The 17,372-nt window shown below is 41.9% G+C and overlaps 2 protein-coding genes across 3 annotated transcripts; both read right to left on the reverse strand.

The window, feature by feature from the left end:
* Window positions 1-49: 49 nt before the first annotated feature.
* LOC148338576 (aryl-hydrocarbon-interacting protein-like 1) lies at window positions 50-7,240 on the reverse strand. The gene is made up of 8 exons (XM_088293752.1): window positions 7,097-7,240; window positions 5,986-6,165; window positions 5,444-5,632; window positions 4,664-4,840; window positions 3,454-3,595; window positions 2,689-3,128; window positions 1,758-1,902; window positions 50-889 (listed from the first exon to the last, which is right to left on the reverse strand). Exons 1-8 carry the CDS (start codon window positions 7,190-7,192, stop codon window positions 471-473), a joined length of 1,788 nt encoding a protein of 595 aa, XP_088149878.1. The 5' UTR covers window positions 7,193-7,240; the 3' UTR covers window positions 50-470.
* Window positions 7,241-7,266: 26 nt separating this feature from the next.
* taf7 (TAF7 RNA polymerase II, TATA box binding protein (TBP)-associated factor) lies at window positions 7,267-17,181 on the reverse strand. Of its 2 annotated transcripts, XR_015842865.1 has the most exons (14): window positions 16,998-17,181; window positions 16,366-16,442; window positions 16,207-16,285; window positions 15,923-16,056; window positions 15,108-15,228; window positions 14,963-15,021; window positions 14,478-14,550; window positions 13,556-13,669; window positions 12,648-12,833; window positions 10,702-10,814; window positions 9,500-9,559; window positions 8,713-8,790; window positions 8,100-8,162; window positions 7,267-7,343 (listed from the first exon to the last, which is right to left on the reverse strand). XR_015842865.1 is itself a non-coding variant. In XM_088293753.1 (12 exons), the coding sequence occupies exons 1-12, from the start codon at window positions 17,014-17,016 to the stop codon at window positions 8,746-8,748; spliced, it is 1,080 nt and encodes a 359-aa protein (XP_088149879.1). In that variant the 5' UTR covers window positions 17,017-17,181; the 3' UTR covers window positions 8,530-8,745. The 2 variants fall into 2 exon arrangements, 1 of the variants encoding a protein (XP_088149879.1); XM_088293753.1 differs by lacking the exons at window positions 7,267-7,343; window positions 8,100-8,162 and having other exon boundaries at window positions 8,530-8,790.
* Window positions 17,182-17,372: the final 191 nt, after the last annotated feature.

The following is a 17,372-nucleotide window of genomic DNA, read 5'->3' on the forward strand; positions in this document are numbered from 1 at the left end:
TCACCGGACACAGTTGGCTGATTTTTTTAAATTTTTTTTATTGCTCCGAACCGAGGTCATACAAACATTTACCAGCCATCACTATAGCAACACGTCTTTTTCTTTTTCTTGTCTCTTTTGAAGCCTCGTTCCCAGGGAGATTCATCATCTCTGGTCACTTCGCCAACCGTCCTTTCAAATTTCCCTCTGCTGTACTGCACAATATCACATCCTAACATAAACTAAAACTAAATGAGCGATAAAGGTCACCAATTAATTACAATATAATTTCAAAGAAAAAAAAATCAATATCAGGTGCATCAAATACTTCCTCCATGTGTGTTTTGCTCCTTATCGCTCCCGCTGCCATAAAGACAACCTCCATTTATTGCTCTCTTCTGATTGACTGACACGCCTTCCTTGTTTTATCACCTCGCCCACCTTTGTTCCGCTGCTCTTGTTTGGCATTTGACCGTCTTCATGTTTTGATCTCAAGCTGATCTCCCGCTGGCTACGCTATCGCTAGCAACAGCGGTGCTCACCGTGCGGCCGTCGTCACGCGTAACCTCAGTGCTCACGGTCTTTTCATTAGCGAATTCCTCCTCCTTGTTGGTTTGACATCTTTGCTTCATCTCGTCCGCTTCTTCCTCGCTATCGCCGATCTCCCGCGTGACGCTCTTCCGCCGGGCCAGTCCGGGCCCCCATTTCTCTCGCGTGGCATCCCAGTAGGTCTTGTTCTGGTGGGCGTGCATGCTGCGAAGGTTCTCGCCCAGCTTCTTCAGCTCCTGGCGGACCGACGGCTTGAATTGGGGGTCCAGCTTCTCTACGGCGGCCAAGTCCCGCCGAGCTTCCTCCTCGTTGCACAAGGCGGCGTGCGCCCGAGCACGCTGGTAGAGCACCTTGAAGTGGCCTGAAGTGAACAACAGAAAAACGATGACCCCCTCAGCAAACAGTTTTGCGTTGCCTCATTTGTGATTATTTTTTCACCTACAGAAACTTTTGTTTTGTCTAATAAACATGCAGACTTTCAATCTTGAGGCGACATGATGCTGCACAACAGTCATTTTACAACACTTCTTCAGACGGTTCAAGAAAATTAACAGATTGGCTCGAAAACTTATTTTTTATTTTGTAAAAAATACCAGACAACGTGAAGACAGACAAACGGTAACGATTTTTGAAAAAATATTAAATTGAGCATATTTGGACATAGAAATTTCTTGACATTTTTTTAAGCAATAACAAGTGAAAAATGTCAGGTTTGATGTATTTCAGTGAGCCTGGAATTTGTGGAAATGGATCGCTGTAATGTTTCAGGGCAGAATGGAGCGCGTCAGCCATGACGGTAAGTTGCGCACTGATTCATCAGTTTGGTTCATGGCAACTTCCGTCGTTTGCTTTTGGGAAGTGTTAAAGACCCGCAACAGTTTTTCTTTCAAAAGTCAAAACATTCTACGTGACCTCAAAGTTTCGAAGAGTAGTATCATTATCAGGTAACTTTCTCCGTTGAAATAAAGAAAGAACTGATTTTTGAATGCGGTGCCCACAGGTGGTTGCCAAGGGAACCAATATGAAGTCATGAGTGACACATCTTCTCTTGTAAACAGCGAGATCAAGCGCTGCAGCCGCATGAAAGCAAACACAACGCTGCGGGCTGACTGAGAAATCTTCATATTTCAACTCCAAAAAAAAGTGTGTCGGAGGAAAATATTCTTAAATCCGTTTCTACATCAAAAGACTGACTGCGCCCCGTACACAAACACAGTCTTCCATATTACCTTGATGGCTTTCCAGCAGCTTGTCATTGAGCTGCACCACTTGCAAGTATTGCTCGAGCTCCAACATGCACTGGCTCAGGTTGAGGGTGAGAGGCAGGCGCACTTTTTCCAAAGATTCCCAGTCTTCATCGCCTCGATGCACCTGCTGAGGACATTTGACCAAGAGGCGGTTGTCAGGGGAGAGGTGAAATGAAGGTGGCGTGGTGTGTGCGATAAAATGAGCAAGAGGAGGAGGACGAGGGCTTGATGGAGAGCAAGGTTGCTTGTGGGAGGGCTGTCGCTGTCAAATTGTTATTTTTGGAGCGCATTGCTGCTGGCTCACGATGCCTGCATACTTAAGAAGACACTGATGCACCTTAGTAAGAACAACAAAAAACAAGAGCGGAGTACACGCTACATGGTTAAAATATTAAGCACACCTGTGCAGTCTAATGAGAGGCACGGGGAATAAAAGCTCTGCCTTCACAAAAATGTAAAATGTTCTTTGATAGGACCTGCTCGATACCAAGATCAGCTTCATTGATATTTTAGGTTTGATTCATTCACATGCCCGATTTTCTTTTGGGTGGGGGCACTGCGATGCTTCCCAGAATGCAAACAATGCATCGCCACTCAGCACAGAGGCATTTTACTGAAAGATGCAAAAACTAAGTCAGTTGAGCGGCCCACTGGACTATAAGCAATGCATTCCAAAGGCAACTGGCAGCTTGTGGTTCTTCGTTCGAAGAATACCGGTGATTGCTGAGCAAAAGCATTTTCAGTGTTAGGGAGTTGCTTTGGGTCCAACGATGAATCTAAGACATTTGTGTTAAAAAACTAACGTGAGTATTCTTAAAATGGATTTATTACTCAAAATACGGTGGGCCAAGCTTACCTCAAACTTGCACTTTAAGTAAATGTGTATTTTGTGAGGATTTATCGTCACACCAACCTTATTTTGAAGGCAATCCACATAATCTAAAGCCTCCTTGAACTTTATAGAAGCTTCTTGGAAACCTTTTTCTTTCATCAGGATGTTTCCTTGCTCCTGCAGCAGCATGACCAGACGTAACATCTGCTGCCAGTCCTTCCCCTCCGTCTTATCACCCCCGTCGTCCTTCCCGCCTTCATCTCCATCCTGGGCATCCGTCTTCTTTTCTTCCTCATCCACCTCCTCCTTTTCATCAGCGGCGTCCAACTTGTTCCAGTACGCGTCCTTCTCCTGCCAGTATTTCTCCTTCATGCGCTCGGAAAAGGCCCTGAGCTCTCGGTGGACGAGCGACGCCAGCGTGGGGTCCAGGTGGGAAACCATGTTGAAGTCCCGGCGCGCTTCCTTTTCGTTCCACACGGCGGCGTGGGCCTTGGCTCGTTTGTAGTAACCCTTCACGCAGTCTGAAAGAACAAATGAAGATCACAGTTGGAGCGCGAGCGTGTTTTCTAGTTGATGTCATGCTGTCCTTCTCTACGCAAAAACTTAGTTGATTGTGAATCAAATATGCAAAACAAATTTTGCATTTTTAAAAGCGTGCAGGGACGTCGCTACACTGGGGCTTTTTGAAAGTAGATTTCTCAGCCCCAGCCCCATCGCCTTAAGCCCCAATGGAGACAAAAAAAATCCTGGAACTTCGAGTCGAGTGTGAATGCACGACGTTTGATAACGTGACGTAAGCGACATCGGTCAAACCGCCTGGCGAACGTCCGCTTGCGCGTCACCCACCTTTGTGTTTGTCCAGCAGCTCGTTGGCGTGCTCGATCACCTCGTAGTACTCGTGCAGCTCCAGCATGCACTGGCAGTAGTTCAACTCCAGGGGGACGATCATGCGCGCCAAGTTGATGTAGTCGGCGTCGCCTGGCATCTCCTGCATGCACGGGTGGAAGGAGGGAAAATGAAAGAGCGAGTAGGCCTCTGCATATTTGAATATGTTGGGAGCTTTCAGCACCGATTGAAACATTGATTGAATGCTCCAAATAGGATGTGTGCGGGCGCCCGGCGTGGAGCTTGTGAATTTATCAAAGCTGCACTCTGCCCATCTTCTCATTCCCCATTTGGATTGCAATCAAATCAATTAGGAATGTTGGATACTTTTTTTTCTTTTAGACCGATGCCAGTGAGAATTCAACTCCACTTGTACTTTTGATAAATAAAATTTCCAATTAAACCAATGACTACAAAATTTCAGTAAAGACCTTTTGTTTAGTTCTGACAAACGGCAGAACAGGCACTTAGCAAAAGCAAATTTAAATCCAAAATAAAACAACTAACTCGTAATTTAGGAGTCATTTGTGATGCAGTAACAAAGGTGCAAAATAAAATTAAAAAATAATAAATTGACGTGCAAAATAATACAAGTTCATCTTTCAAGTTCATCAAGATGCAATGAAAATGGATAAGGCTAACATTTTTTTGCATTTGTATCTCATATCAGCTGATATTGAGGAATATAGATTTTATTTTTACCTAATCAAAATGGGACATATTTGTTAAATGGAATCCGGATAAAATATAATAAAATACAACCATCTAGAGGAAAAATTCCATTCATATCTCAAAATAAAGAGACATTAGTACAAAATTGTAGGCTACAAGAGAGAATAGCACTGCATTCAGCAGGAAAAATAAATCTTATGAATGCACTGAATAATAGCAACATTTTATTTTTATGAGTCGATGAAAGCAGGTTAGTGCGAAAATAAATGTAAAGATGAAAGAAAATAAAAAATATAATGTTCGTAGTGGCACATTAGTAAATTGTAAAACTGCCACAAGAGAGCACCTTGGTATCGGTGGCTAGTATCGGCTGCCGTTACAATTACCTGATACATTGAAATAAGGCAGTTAGCGGCCCGATATCGTTAGCCAGTATCTGTATCGCGAAAATTTACAGGACGGCATAATGCCGCCTCCTAGCCAAGCCACATGCGCTCACCCTGGACTGGACCGTTTTAAGCAGCAACACCGCCTCCTTGTACTCGCTGGCCGCCTCCCGGAACTTCCGCTGCTTGACCAGCGCGTTGCCCCGCATGTGGAGGAGGGGCACCGTGCTCAGCTTCTCGTCCTTCTCCATCATCCACGACTCCCTGTGGTAGGACATGGGGTCGCCCACCTGGAGAGGTCGGGGGGGACATTTAATCATGCTTTACGGTCCTATCTTGAAGCAGGAGTACGTCTTACCATGATTATTATAACAAAAATGAACAACATAACTAGAACAAAAATGGCCCAAAAAAATCAGAGATTAGTTTAGGATTATATAACTAAATTTACAAACAACCTGTAATTATTGCAGAAATGTCGTCGGTCTCCGTCTTTGTCAATTTCTATCACACATGAGCTTTTCAGGGATATTCTGAAAATGAGCCCACCAGAAAGTGGCTTACATAATACAGACCAACCAATTATGAGAAAAAAAAAGTTTCAGCCTTGGCGGAGGTCTAACAGAGAGCAAATACTGTTTGTTTTCCTTATAAGTGCTGTTGATCTCCAGGTAAGGCATCAAGCATGATTTTTTTTCCCAGATGAAGCCACCACTGAATAAAAGAGCAGGAGCGAAAACGAGGAAGCGCTAAATCGTAACATACAATTGTCTGCTGGAACATGATAAGCTTTGTGAAACTTATGTTTTGGATGCTGCTGTTGGTGGACCCCCTGGTGGGTTGACGTCAAAGCTCAGTTTTCGAGTTGAAGAGCAATTTGAATTTTTCTTTACCTGTAGCAGCTCCATGATGAAGATGAGCGGCTGCGGCGTTCTCATGAGTTCATCCAGCTCCGGGAAGCCAGTGGAGTGATAGTGGAAGAGGTTTCCCATGCCGCACATGTGCCTCTGGCCCTCCAGGGGGTCTTTGCCTTGAGCAATCAGCCGCATCCCCTTTGACACGATGGGGTACAAACCTGTGTGCTGTGCAAAACAAAAAGCAGCTTCAGTCAGTGCGGCGCTCCAGGAAAAACAGCACGGCGGGTGACATAAGGTGATGCGGCGTGCCTCGATATGAGATGCTTTAACCTTTGTGTTCAGGATTTATGCCGGGGATGGGCAAAGTATGACCCACTGGCACAAAGAACATGTTGGAGTGAGTTGAGGAGTCTCATTCTGACATAAGTAGTGCTTTGGCGCCATCTCGTGGTAGACAATTAAAAGCTTCTAGGAGGGGTCAATTACTCACAGATTTGTTCTCATTGGTGACAAGCGATAGTGGGTGTAATGCGTGTGCGTGTGCGTGTGCGTGTGCGTGTGCGTGTGATCCAACTCACAACGGCATCGCACCAGAACTCGGCCACCTCTCCGACCCGCATGGACGTGAGCAGCGTCTCCCAAACTTCCAACTTGAACATCTTACCCACAAAGATCTCGGCAGGCCTGCCGGCCAGTCGGCTGTCGTCCACCACCGTGCGCTCAAAGTTGTCCAGCAGCGTCTGGAAATGGAAAACCAGCTGCGATGCGAAGACACAAAAATGTTACAGTTGCGGTTACATTGCCACGTCTTTAATCAGAAATTGATGAAATAGTCAGCGAAATATCCACATGTCAGGCAAATAGGTAGGTTTTACAATCGCTTGTAAGCAAGACAGAGCAATTAATTATCCATTTTGTAGTGGATGTCATTTTGCACCAGGTGTACCTAATTAAGTGGCTCTTCAATGTTCTGTTAATCATACGAGTAAAAACGAATGCGTCATGTTCTACTTACAACTGTTCTGGCTGAGTATATAATGCAGTGATAACAGTGTTTACTATTAGGTGCAGCCTCAGCAGGTAGGTCACAAACACACACCCACACACACACACACACACACAATAATGTAGATGCTCAAGAGTGGAAATCCATGCTGGCACTGTCATGAAAAATGTTTGTCAGAGAATCTAGGCTTCATGCCAATAGCTGGATGTGACGAGAATGAGGACAACTACCCATAAAAACTAGAAACCCCCCACAGACACCAAGAGACAAACTCAGAGCCGCTGCCATTAAACATGTCGCAGTTTGCTTGACCAAATGTTTGCTGGTGTGTGTCAGTGCCAGACACCAAACGATTCCCACACGTCGGGAATATTTTACAACCATCTAATTGATGGCAATTAAATGTGACACAGCTGCAGTTCTCAAACTGAGGTCACCGGACCCCCAAGTGGTCTGCGAGTCGTTTTTAAACGTGCATATCAACACATATATGCAGATTTAATTCAAGGGAATTTGTTCTTTTCTATTCAACAGTTAAGGAGATCATGAAGAGTTAAATGGGTCCTTAATTAGCTTTAGGATTATGTGGATATTGTTAAAAAAAAAAATCCTTCCTGAACCCGAGAATCAACTGAACTATTAAAAAAAAAAAAAAAAAATCCTTTTGGTCATGTGACCAGTACCTTGGTGCCAGGTGGGAAGTGAGGCAGCGGGCCAGTGCCTCCAGCCAGGATCTTCTTCTTCACGCCCGGATGCTTGAGGAGGTACGTCTCCTCCATGGTGCTGTTGCCTCCTTCTTGGCTTGGAGATGAGAGAGGCACCTGGTCACTTGCTCTCTGACAGATGGCGGGATTAGGCCGAACCGGGCGATCTGGCCACTTTAATCTAAGGAGCTAATCCGTGCCTGGCTTCTACTATTGGCGGGAGAATCTCATGTAGGAAGGAGAAGAAGAAAAAGGAGATCAGGTGACTTTCACACACCGGGAAGGGGCGTAATTCCAGTGAAGGTAAGGAGGACAAGCCACAACATACATGTTTTGATTTTGGTCATTGAAAGAACTCAAATATTCTGGATTATAAATTAAAAAAAAAAAAAAAGGAGGCATATATTCTTTTTCCACATTAAAGGGGAAGTCAACCCCCCCAAAAATCCCGACAAGAATATGTTCTGTGCAGGCCCACGAGTCAAAACATGGTAATTTGATTAATATTGCATTTGCGGAATATGAGTTAAGGAGCAAAATCCAGCCGTTTTTCGCCATCTCAGGGGGTGGCCGTTTTTGTCAAATCTGTCGACTGAAAATGACATCACAGTTGCTCAGGGTTCAGGTAACGACCAATCATGGCTCCGCTTCCGAAAACATGTGACCAACATCATATAAAGTACTACCTTTTCTATCATAAAAAGAAAAAAACGTATTCTCAGAAAAAGCGCAACATTTCTTTTTCTCATTAAAAAAAAAAAAACTATTGTTGCAAAACCTGTTTTCTCCCAAAGTAGTTATAATGTTGCGACTTTTAAATAATTAAACTCGGCGTAAAACCGACTAACCTGTAAAACATTTTATAGTCCTGTTTATATTTGGCGAGTGAAACACCTTGGGGAGGAGTGAGTGTGGAAAAATCAATCACAATATGATTAATTCTCAATATTTAACAAGAAAAGAGTCCAACTTGTATCATTACCAAAACTACACAGTTAAGATGTTTGGACGTCTTTGAATCCTTATTGACGTCATCTCTTTATATCTACAAGAAACAGATGAAACAGACATTAAAAACTCACCATTCAGATATTGGCCAGTTTCTTAACGGGGTGACCGATGAGGTTCATTTAAAAGTGTGACCAAGGGAGTGTGAGGAATGAATCAGAATTCAAATAAGGAATATATTTGCACAGTGATGCAACTCACTTTGAAGGTTTACCCGCCTTCAGTGAAAAATGATCCGTCAGTTTAAAAACAATAAAAAGGGCAAATAAACTTCCTGTCTGCGAGCGTGCATAACAGGAAGCCATCAAGGCTGCATTGATGGTTGTCTAGAAAAAAAAAAAAAAGAAACATTCCTTCCCACCCCCCCCAAAAAATAGCAAATATAAAAACGACACCTCGCATCATTCTCAGTTGAAACAAAACACTTTAATGCCACGGCTACAAACAACGTGATCTGAGCTGATATGCAAATGGGGGCGGTCTCTGAGGTCTGTGTAAAAATACCAAACTAAAAAGGAATGACACAGCAAGTCTGCGCCGAAGCTCACGTCCTCCTCCTCCTCCTCGTCGTCATCTTCATCACTCACTTCCATTGTGGTGCTGAGGGTGCCCCCTGGTGCTCACTTCTCGATCAGCGAGTCCAGCTGTTCCTGTAGCGATGCCAGCTGTTGGAGCGGGACAAACAGGAGAGGCTCGGTGTCATGGATGAGCACGTTTCCATAATCAAAGATGGAGTACAAATTATTTTTCGGAAATTTCATAGCCCTAAAAGCGGCGCACAGGCAACCCTCTACACACTATCAGTGTTTCGCTATTCATCAATTCATCTATGTGTATTTTTTTTCTCAGCGTGGAACTGATACTCATGGAGGCGGGCCTCAGTTTGCCGGTGAATACCAAATTTGACTACCAATCTGTAATGACGAACAAATCCCTGTAGATGGCGTGCTGGCAGGAACAGCTTTTGAGTAGAAGATAAAGATTAGGCGGTGAATCTCGGCTTGTCACGTTGATTAAGAAGGAAGGTAGTAGAAATTTATGATCGCAGTCAAAGATGGCGCAGTTCACTGAGGAAAAAGTCAATGCCATGTGAAAAAGCCGCCAACATTCAACTTGTGTGACCCAGCGTCGCTCGGCCATTTCTCAGGCTTGTTTTTTTTATGTTTTTCAGTTTGAGGTGTCACAAGAAATGAAAAGCGCAAAACAAAATTCCACGAGCAATTGACGGCCGTCGTGAAAAAGGCCTCTTCATGCCTTTCGATGCCACAGGATGGCAGCAAAAGACGACACAACTCACATCAACACAGTTCCTTGGCACCAAGGCCGAAACACTGCACGGCATTTTGTCATCACGTGACCGTGTGGAAGCCTCACCTGCTCCATCTCGCGCTCCTCCTGCTGAATGATCTCATCCAAACACGCTTGGAATCGGTTCTGGGAAAAGAGAGATTTGACATTTGTTTGAAATTGCCGTCTCGCACATCCTTTAATTGCGATGGCCTCAAATGTGCGCGTGTGCATGTGACTCTGTCGGCTCCGACAGAAAGGCCGAGCGGAATGTCAGTCAGAGACGGCTGACCTTTTTGCGTGGCGACCATGACGGTAACGATGGCAGACGGCGTGCCCAAAACGGCGGACAGCGACAGCGCTAAATGGCAGCCGTGTCTGCTCGCTGTCCCGCCAGCTCAACGATCAGCTTCAACACAATCTGTCCCCATTTGCAATTTTATCCCAGAACGTGATAATGCAAAAATTAATAAGCTAATAACATCCAACTTGTTATGTTTATGCTCATAATATGCCAACATCATTCTGATAAAAGTAGACCTTTGTTGTCAGTGTAAGAAAAAAAATATTCTGGTGTTGAGTTGAACGTCACCACATTTATTCATTTTTCTCTTCTTATAATAGTACCAAGAATGTACTTTTAATATTTTTTATTTTTTATTATTAGAACAAAAATGTATGCAACTTCAATCTCATTGAAAGAAATTTCCGGATTAATATTCCTGTCATTTTACAATTTTCTGTGCAAGTCTTTTATCATAACGGCATTTATTCTCCTGAAATTTTGACTACGGTAATCAAAATGCAAAATTTGTTCGTTCCAAGGCAACTTATTCTGCTTTTATTACAGTGACAAAATAACCGCTTCCAGGGTCACCTTTGTGCAAAGGATGTTGTGTAAGTCGCCGATTAACATTCTCCAATGTCGCGCAATTGTAAAAAGTAACCAGTGTGACTTTTAATAAGACTCCAAAGTTTGTAAGGCTGCAGTATCGAAGGTGTCACATCAACGTGCATTGATTTTAGTTTTTTCATTTGAATGATTATCGCTTTCAGCTAATAAAAAAAAAAAAATTTTGATGAAGAATTCTAAGTACAACTGAATTATCCAAAACGTATTCTCCCCCCTGGGTTTATTGAATCTATGAAATATGCACAAATTTCTCTTTTTGACAACTACCACTGAAATCAATAAACTTTTGCAATTATTTTTTTGCCTCTCAGCTGCACAAACCTACTTTATTAAGTCAAGTGTACAATCAATGTGTGTTGTGTGTGTGCGCGCTCACTTTAAGCGCCTGGTTTTCCACTTTCATGATCAGCTCCTCCTGCTGTTTCTTGCGTGCTCGCGTTTCCTGAAGCTTGGCTTTGACGCCGCTGATCTGCACCTGGTACTCCATCACTGCAATGAACAAACAGCGGGAGAACGTTTTAGTCAAGGCAAAAAAAAAACAAAGGCTGCTTGACAGACCTCATGAAATGATAAGAAATACAAAACTAAACAAAATTTCATTGTAGTTTTTTTTTTTCAAAACTCCATGCTACGTAAAATACAGGATATGACATCCTGTGCTTTCAGGCGAGGGCGAGACGAGGATGGTCATTTTCACATGGCTGACAGTCAGGGGGACGCTCATCTTGGCTCGCCAGGATGTCACAAATGATGCTTAATGGCTACAACAAAGCCATTTAAAAAGGACATAAGGCAGCGGATTAAAGCACTCAAAGGACAACTAAATGAGCCTGCTCGGGACTGCACACAGAGCGGCTGTTAAATTACACTAAAGTGACGGCCCGCTACCTCACCTCAACTACAACTGCAGTACCCCTTGCAACTAATCGGAGGCAATTTATTCCCCTCGCGACTTTTTCGACATAGTGCCGGGCCGGTGCTGAAAAGGAAAAATGAGGAAAGTAAGAGGGAATTTTAACGAGGGATTGTCTACATTGCCTCACAAGCTTCTCTCTGTTCGGAGAGAATATGAGTTGAAAACACTTCATGATGTGAACGCAAATAAAAGAAAAGAGGCCATTTATGTCCCATTAAAGGTTGAATATTTCATTAGACGAGAACATCCACAACCGTCCTCGTTTTAACAAAGGCAGCACATTTATGCTTGCCATTTTAAAATGGAATAATTATAAAATTAAAATGTTTGCCCTTTGTACAATTATGACATTTTTCGTTGGTTTATTATTGTAAGAGTCAGACATTAAGGGAATTAAACTAGCATTTTTTCCCTCATTGTAAGAAAAATGCACAATTGTGTGATTATGACTTTAATCTCATGAAAAAAAATATGGCCAGCGATACAAATAATTATTCTTGTCACCAACTAGACCTGTGGCTTTTTGGTTACGCATCCTTACCTTCACTTTATGTCAATTAAAAGCTCATAAATGATTGTTGTGATCACTTTTTTTTTTTAAGACCAAGAACTGATTTTTCATAATAACGGAGTAATATTACAAAGAATTATTTTAGACTAGTACTGTCTTCTATATTAGAAATCATTGTATTACTAATTTATCCGGGAAAAATAAGACTATTCTCATAAGATCACTAATTCTTATCTCGTCTTAGTTCTTGTGCAGATTCAGAATTCTCTTTCTTGAATTAAAAAAAAAAACTTTATCTTCATAACATTAAAAATAAAACAACTTTTTTGCTTCAAAAATCTCATACCTCTAAAGCTAAAAAACACGTTACCGCTCCCATCTCAACTGTGCGCCAATTAAAAGCTCTGATAAGACTCTGATCACACAAATTCGACATTCCTGCATGAATTAAAAAAAAAAAAAAGGTTGTTTTTGTATTTTTTAAGGATATCAGGCAAGTGACAGGAAGCATGTCCTAATTTTTGGACAGCACAGCTCAATTCTTTTCGAGGGCTTAGCATTACTGAAACAAAGTTGTAATTTTGAAATTTATTTATTAAAATACGACTTTTCTTCGCTGATTAAAATTTGACTTTAATACCACAACATTACAACACCGACTGCAAATTCAAAATGTTCTAGAAACAATTCGAAACTCAATACGGCTAAATGAATAAAAAAAATAGATGAAGATAATTTCTGATTTAAATAAAGTTAATTCCGATGGCATTTAGAGGTGCTTATGTTTGATTGGTGTTTGGATTATGAGCATGACCTTTGAAAAAGAACTGCCTGGACCTAAAATGATAACGGAATGACTTTTCTGAGCTCGCTACCAAGAAATGTCCGCTCTCACCTATTTGGTTATTTGTGTCCGACTCTCGTTGCGCAGGGTCCACCTCGTCCATCTTGTCTTGGACCAAGTCGTCTTCCGTGTCCACGATGTTCAGGTCTTCATCCTCGTGGTGGTCCACGTCGTCCTCCTCGTCCTCGCTGGAGCTGCTGATGTCGTTGAACATCTCCCGCAGTTCGTCATGCTGGGCTGGCCGACGTAAAGAGTTAGCAATCGTTAACTCAGATTGTACGGATGTGTTGGACTGCGTCAAAATCTAGAATCGGCTAATAACAGTGGTTACGATTTGCTACCGTGGGTCGAATGCAGAGGTAAAACTTTGTGTAAATTATTCTTCTTTTCAGATAAAAAAAATTGTGGTGCAACCCACTCCAAGTTTTGTGTTTAAAAAAAAAATCTGCGTGTCCTGTGACTTCAATTCCTAAAAAAGTTGATTTAATTTATTTACAGTGCAAACAAATATTTTCACTGTGCTTAAATACTGTCAACATTTTTTTAAACTGTACTTGAATAAAAAATTAAAATGTCCTATAGATTTAACGCAAATGATGTTAACTTAAAAGTGAAATACAACTGAACTGTGCATACTCGGATTCTTTTACATACCACTACTATCACGCTGATAGTGACTGCTTTAGAAAGTCAAATATATAGATTATTAAAAAGAAAAAAAAATATCTGTAAATTAGATTATATTGCTCATATTGTACCGAGCAGATGGACCATTTCAGAAATAGCATTAACATCAATTTTGCAGTCATCAGTCAAGTGTTGCTGAGGGGCTGACACGTCATCACAAATCATGAATGTTTAACTTTTGTGGCACATTTTCCAGCAAACTTTGTTTAAATTCCAAATTGTACAACATTTCTGAACTTCTGAAGCATGAATGTTACGCGTATGAGACTTACTTGAGGATCCGTGACCCATCTTGTGTCCCGATGTGCCAGGTGACGAGTCCAAGTTAGCCAAGGAGCCGTGCGGATCTCCGTCCTTCATGTCGTCCTCGGCTATGACTTCCCACCCTGATCGTCACGGCTCAAGGTCAACGGCCCAACTTTGTGAGTCGACACACCAGGGTACTAATTTTCTCTGGATTACGCTAATATTAAACCCATAAAATAGCAAAATGAGTAACACTTTGCAAAATTGATGTCATTAGGTGTCATCCGGTAAATTTTTGATGCATTGATCAACGTCAACTTTGCATCAAAAGTGATGGAATTTACCGAATGACACTTAATGACATCTGTCATAAGGATTCATTCATGTTCATGACAGGTGTCATGTCATGATTATGACACTGTTATGAACAAACTTCAAATAAAGTGTGACTGCGAAATGTGTAAAGAAACACACCACGTATGAAGCTCGCTCTGCACAATATGCAGGCGGCACTCACACGCAGTTGTGCTCATATGTTTACCCACTTAATGATAAAAAAAAAAAAAATGAATAAAATACCAACTGGTATATAAACAAATGCGCCCAATTGCATATTGGTGATTAAAATTTGCAACGATAATGTTAGGCTCAGCTAATTATGTAGGAGAAGTTCAAGTGTTGTGATTTCTGGCTCCAAATTCAGAACCACCACAAAAAAAGATAATAGCTGGAGAGAACAGCCCCTTGTAGGACTAAACCGGCAACAGGGGAAAAAAAGGCTTGGCCGCCCTTGCAGTTCACATTTTTCGTTCTCTCCGCTCAGTTGACCTGTTTTGTTTAGTTTGGCGTGGCCTGGTGTCAGCTAAGACGGGACGCTGCGTGACATGGCACAGAAGCGATATTGTCAACGGCGCGTGGCGTGACGGACGAGCGTTTGCGGAAGGATACGAACGCTGACAGCGTCGGCATCTGTGCTCAGCAGCCGCTTCACCTCCTTTTCCACGTCGGGAGATTCAATGTACTGCGGGGAAGAGAGAAATAGCTCGAGAGAGAGACAGAGTGCCGGTTGCAGCAGTTGGCTTGGTGCCAGCGAGAACATTAGCGATTAGAAAAGAGAAGGCGGCCAAATCGATGCGACTCAACACTGCACCTTCGGAATGATTGATTCAAAAGAGCAAGTTGAAGTGCAGCGCTCCAGCATATGTTGCTTCACTATGAAAAGAAGTGCCGGTGAAATTGCTTTTTTGTTGCTTTGCCTTCGGGACCAACAAAGATGGAGGGGCTTTATTTATATGTAAATCTAAGGTTCACTAGAGGTGCTGTTAGAAGAAATGTAAACGTCTGCTTGGGTAAAAGCCAAAAGAGGAGATGGATGCTAAAAAGACTGATGCGAGGCGGGAAGGCCAATGGGGAAAAGAAAATGGATTGCAAACCTTCTTCTTTGCCGTCTTGCGAAATCTCCTCTTGCGTGTGTTCTTGAGGGGACATGTGACTGGGCGGGGGGGGTAAAACAAGCTCATTAGTAAAGTGACGATTATAATGTGAAGCATTTACAAGTGTTCGCATTTGTCTTCTTACTGCCGTGGTTCCAAATGAACTTCTTGTCCTTGTCTTTGTCCTTCTTCTTGGTCTTGGGATCGGTGCCCGTTGGCTCCTCTAAAGGAGGGTACAGGTCGCCATCAAGGGTACACACCAGCATCTGACCACACAAAGTGAGGACATGACATATTTCAATCGTTCATCATTGGTAATAAATGATTGTGTCACCTCATTTATTTTTTTGCTTTCGAGCAGATCCTGAAGGTTTGGTGACTGTTATTTTGAGCTGTTCATAATTCGCTCCGCATTGACTAAGCATCAAATATTCCGGTTGAAGAAAAGTGAGATGCCACTGCCACCAAGGTTCGCTGGCGCTGTGGTCTTGTTTTGGTCATGAAAACTGTTGTACTGTTTGGAATCGTGTCAAAAAGGTACAACCAAAAATTCCCAATATGGTCCTGTATATTGATTTGTACCCCAAAATGTTGTTTGACACAAACCATACTTAGACACTTCCAGCACATAACTCCAATCCTTTCGCACATTAATAATACAAGTTTTTGTTGTCAAATATTGTCGTTAAGCTGTCATTAGTTTTGTTCTGTTTTATCTGTCTATCTCCTCTCAAACCTTGTTCAGTCTGTTTACATTTACCCAAATTATCCTTCTGCATCCAACCATCTCAATAAAAATCAATAAAAAAAGAATGACACTTATATCAAACTCTTCTGCTGCACACCAAAATGTTTCCAGCATGAAAAGGACCCACCAAAACTAATGATTAAGTTGCCATACAGAATCAAAACAAAGGACGGCTTTTTATCCCTAAATACAATACTTTGGTCGTGTTCTACCTGGCAGACATCAGCTGTCTTGTATAAAGTCTTCTTATCCACGGTTTTGAGCGACTCAAGGATGCAAGGCAGATCCACCAGTTTGCAGGCCAGAGGGACACGGTCCACCCTCACGATGCCATGGCGACCATCAGCTGTGAATCAATATTAAAAAAAAAAAAATTAAAACATGATAAACCTGACGATATGCACGGACTAATAGCAGAACCTCATTCAAAGGTCCAATCTAAACAGAATAATATTGCTTCTAAAATATTCGGATTGCAGACAAAGAAGGGACTCACGGTGCAACTCAATGGTGAGTCTGTCCTTCATATTCATACTACTAGACTGGGCGATCCTCCTTACGGTAGATGCATATTCCTGGCAGAATGAAAACGTTTTTAGAAATTGGTCACAGTGCATTTTGCTGAGGAAGAAAATAAAAATCTGCAGATGCTTACCGTTGGCAGGCGCAGGATGAACTGATTCTCCAACTCATAGGGAGCATCCTCCTTACTCTTGGAGCCAACTTTACCAGCTAGAAGGCCAAAAAGGAATATGTCACGTGAACTTGTAGAATGTTCATCAGCACAAAACATCCAGTGCTTTCTTTTGTATTTCAACTTGATGCTTTGTATTTTGACATGTTGCGATTCTGTCGTATCTTTTCATTTCTACCGTTTTTAAGGTGGGACGTTACCTTGTCATCTTTTCGTTTCATTTTATTTGGTATAAATGATTACTTCGTTTTATACTTGGGGATATTCTCATCCACGTCATTACACAACTGTTGATATTTAATAACGTTACTGAAGCAGAATACACCGTTCTACTAAAGCCACATTGCTATAGCACAAAATGTTACAAACGTGCTTTATTTACAATGCAGTTTTTGTCTTTCCACTGGTGTTTGTAGTTAGTAGCTATTTAAATATCAAGCTTCCGTCAACAAATATAAGAATTAAAACAAATGTAGCATATTATATGTTTGCTTTTTACATTTTTCTGTAAATAATGTTTATGTTGTTGAATGGTAACTAGCCTGATAACGTTAGCATAGCAAGCTAACCAAACGAGATGGCAACGGACGTACCTTTCTGTTTCGATGTCATATTCCTTTTTGTAATTTACACGAAACCGTGGAATAAGATCGGTGACTACGATCCAAATAAAAAAATAATGTCAAACGTCTTTCAGACACGAGTTCAGCTTTACGAGCCCATCAGAAATATTTCTAAACGATGGAGCGCATGCTGCATTCAAGTACTCCTCGGAAAAGCGAGATTCTTCCGCATTTGGCTTTTTTGAAGAAAAATATTGTAACACTAAACTACTTCATGCACTGACACAGTTGTGTTATAAATAATAATGTCATACATTTCCAGAGAATTCATTGAAATTCCATTATCTCCGGCAACAGGGCAACTTAACGTCAGTATCACAGGGAGTGTTACATTGAGACAGTCAG

This window comes from Idiotropiscis lumnitzeri, chromosome 4 (assembly GCF_059441095.1).
Source record: "Idiotropiscis lumnitzeri isolate Australia: NSW breed Sydney's pygmy pipehorse chromosome 4, RoL_Ilum_1.0, whole genome shotgun sequence".
NCBI lineage: Eukaryota > Metazoa > Chordata > Actinopteri > Syngnathiformes > Syngnathidae > Idiotropiscis > Idiotropiscis lumnitzeri.

Excerpts from the sequence above, each read along its gene's own strand:
- LOC148338576 (XM_088293752.1), bottom strand. The coding sequence starts at position 7,192 with ATGGAGGAGACGTACCTCCTCAAGCATCCGGGCGTGAAGAAGAAGATC. Across the intron at positions 4,841-5,443 it reads TCATCATGGAGCTGCTACAG|GTGGGCGACCCCATGTCCTA; the intron begins GTAAAGAAAAAT and ends CGACCTCTCCAG. Across the intron at positions 3,129-3,453 it reads GCTGCTGGACAAACACAAAG|ACTGCGTGAAGGGTTACTAC; the intron begins GTGGGTGACGCG and ends TTGTTCTTTCAG.
- taf7 (XM_088293753.1), bottom strand. Across the intron at positions 16,057-16,206 it reads ACTCACCATTGAGTTGCACC|CTGATGGTCGCCATGGCATC; the intron begins GTGAGTCCCTTC and ends ATTGATTCACAG. Across the intron at positions 12,834-13,555 it reads GATGGGTCACGGATCCTCAA|CCCAGCATGACGAACTGCGG; the intron begins GTAAGTCTCATA and ends TACGTCGGCCAG.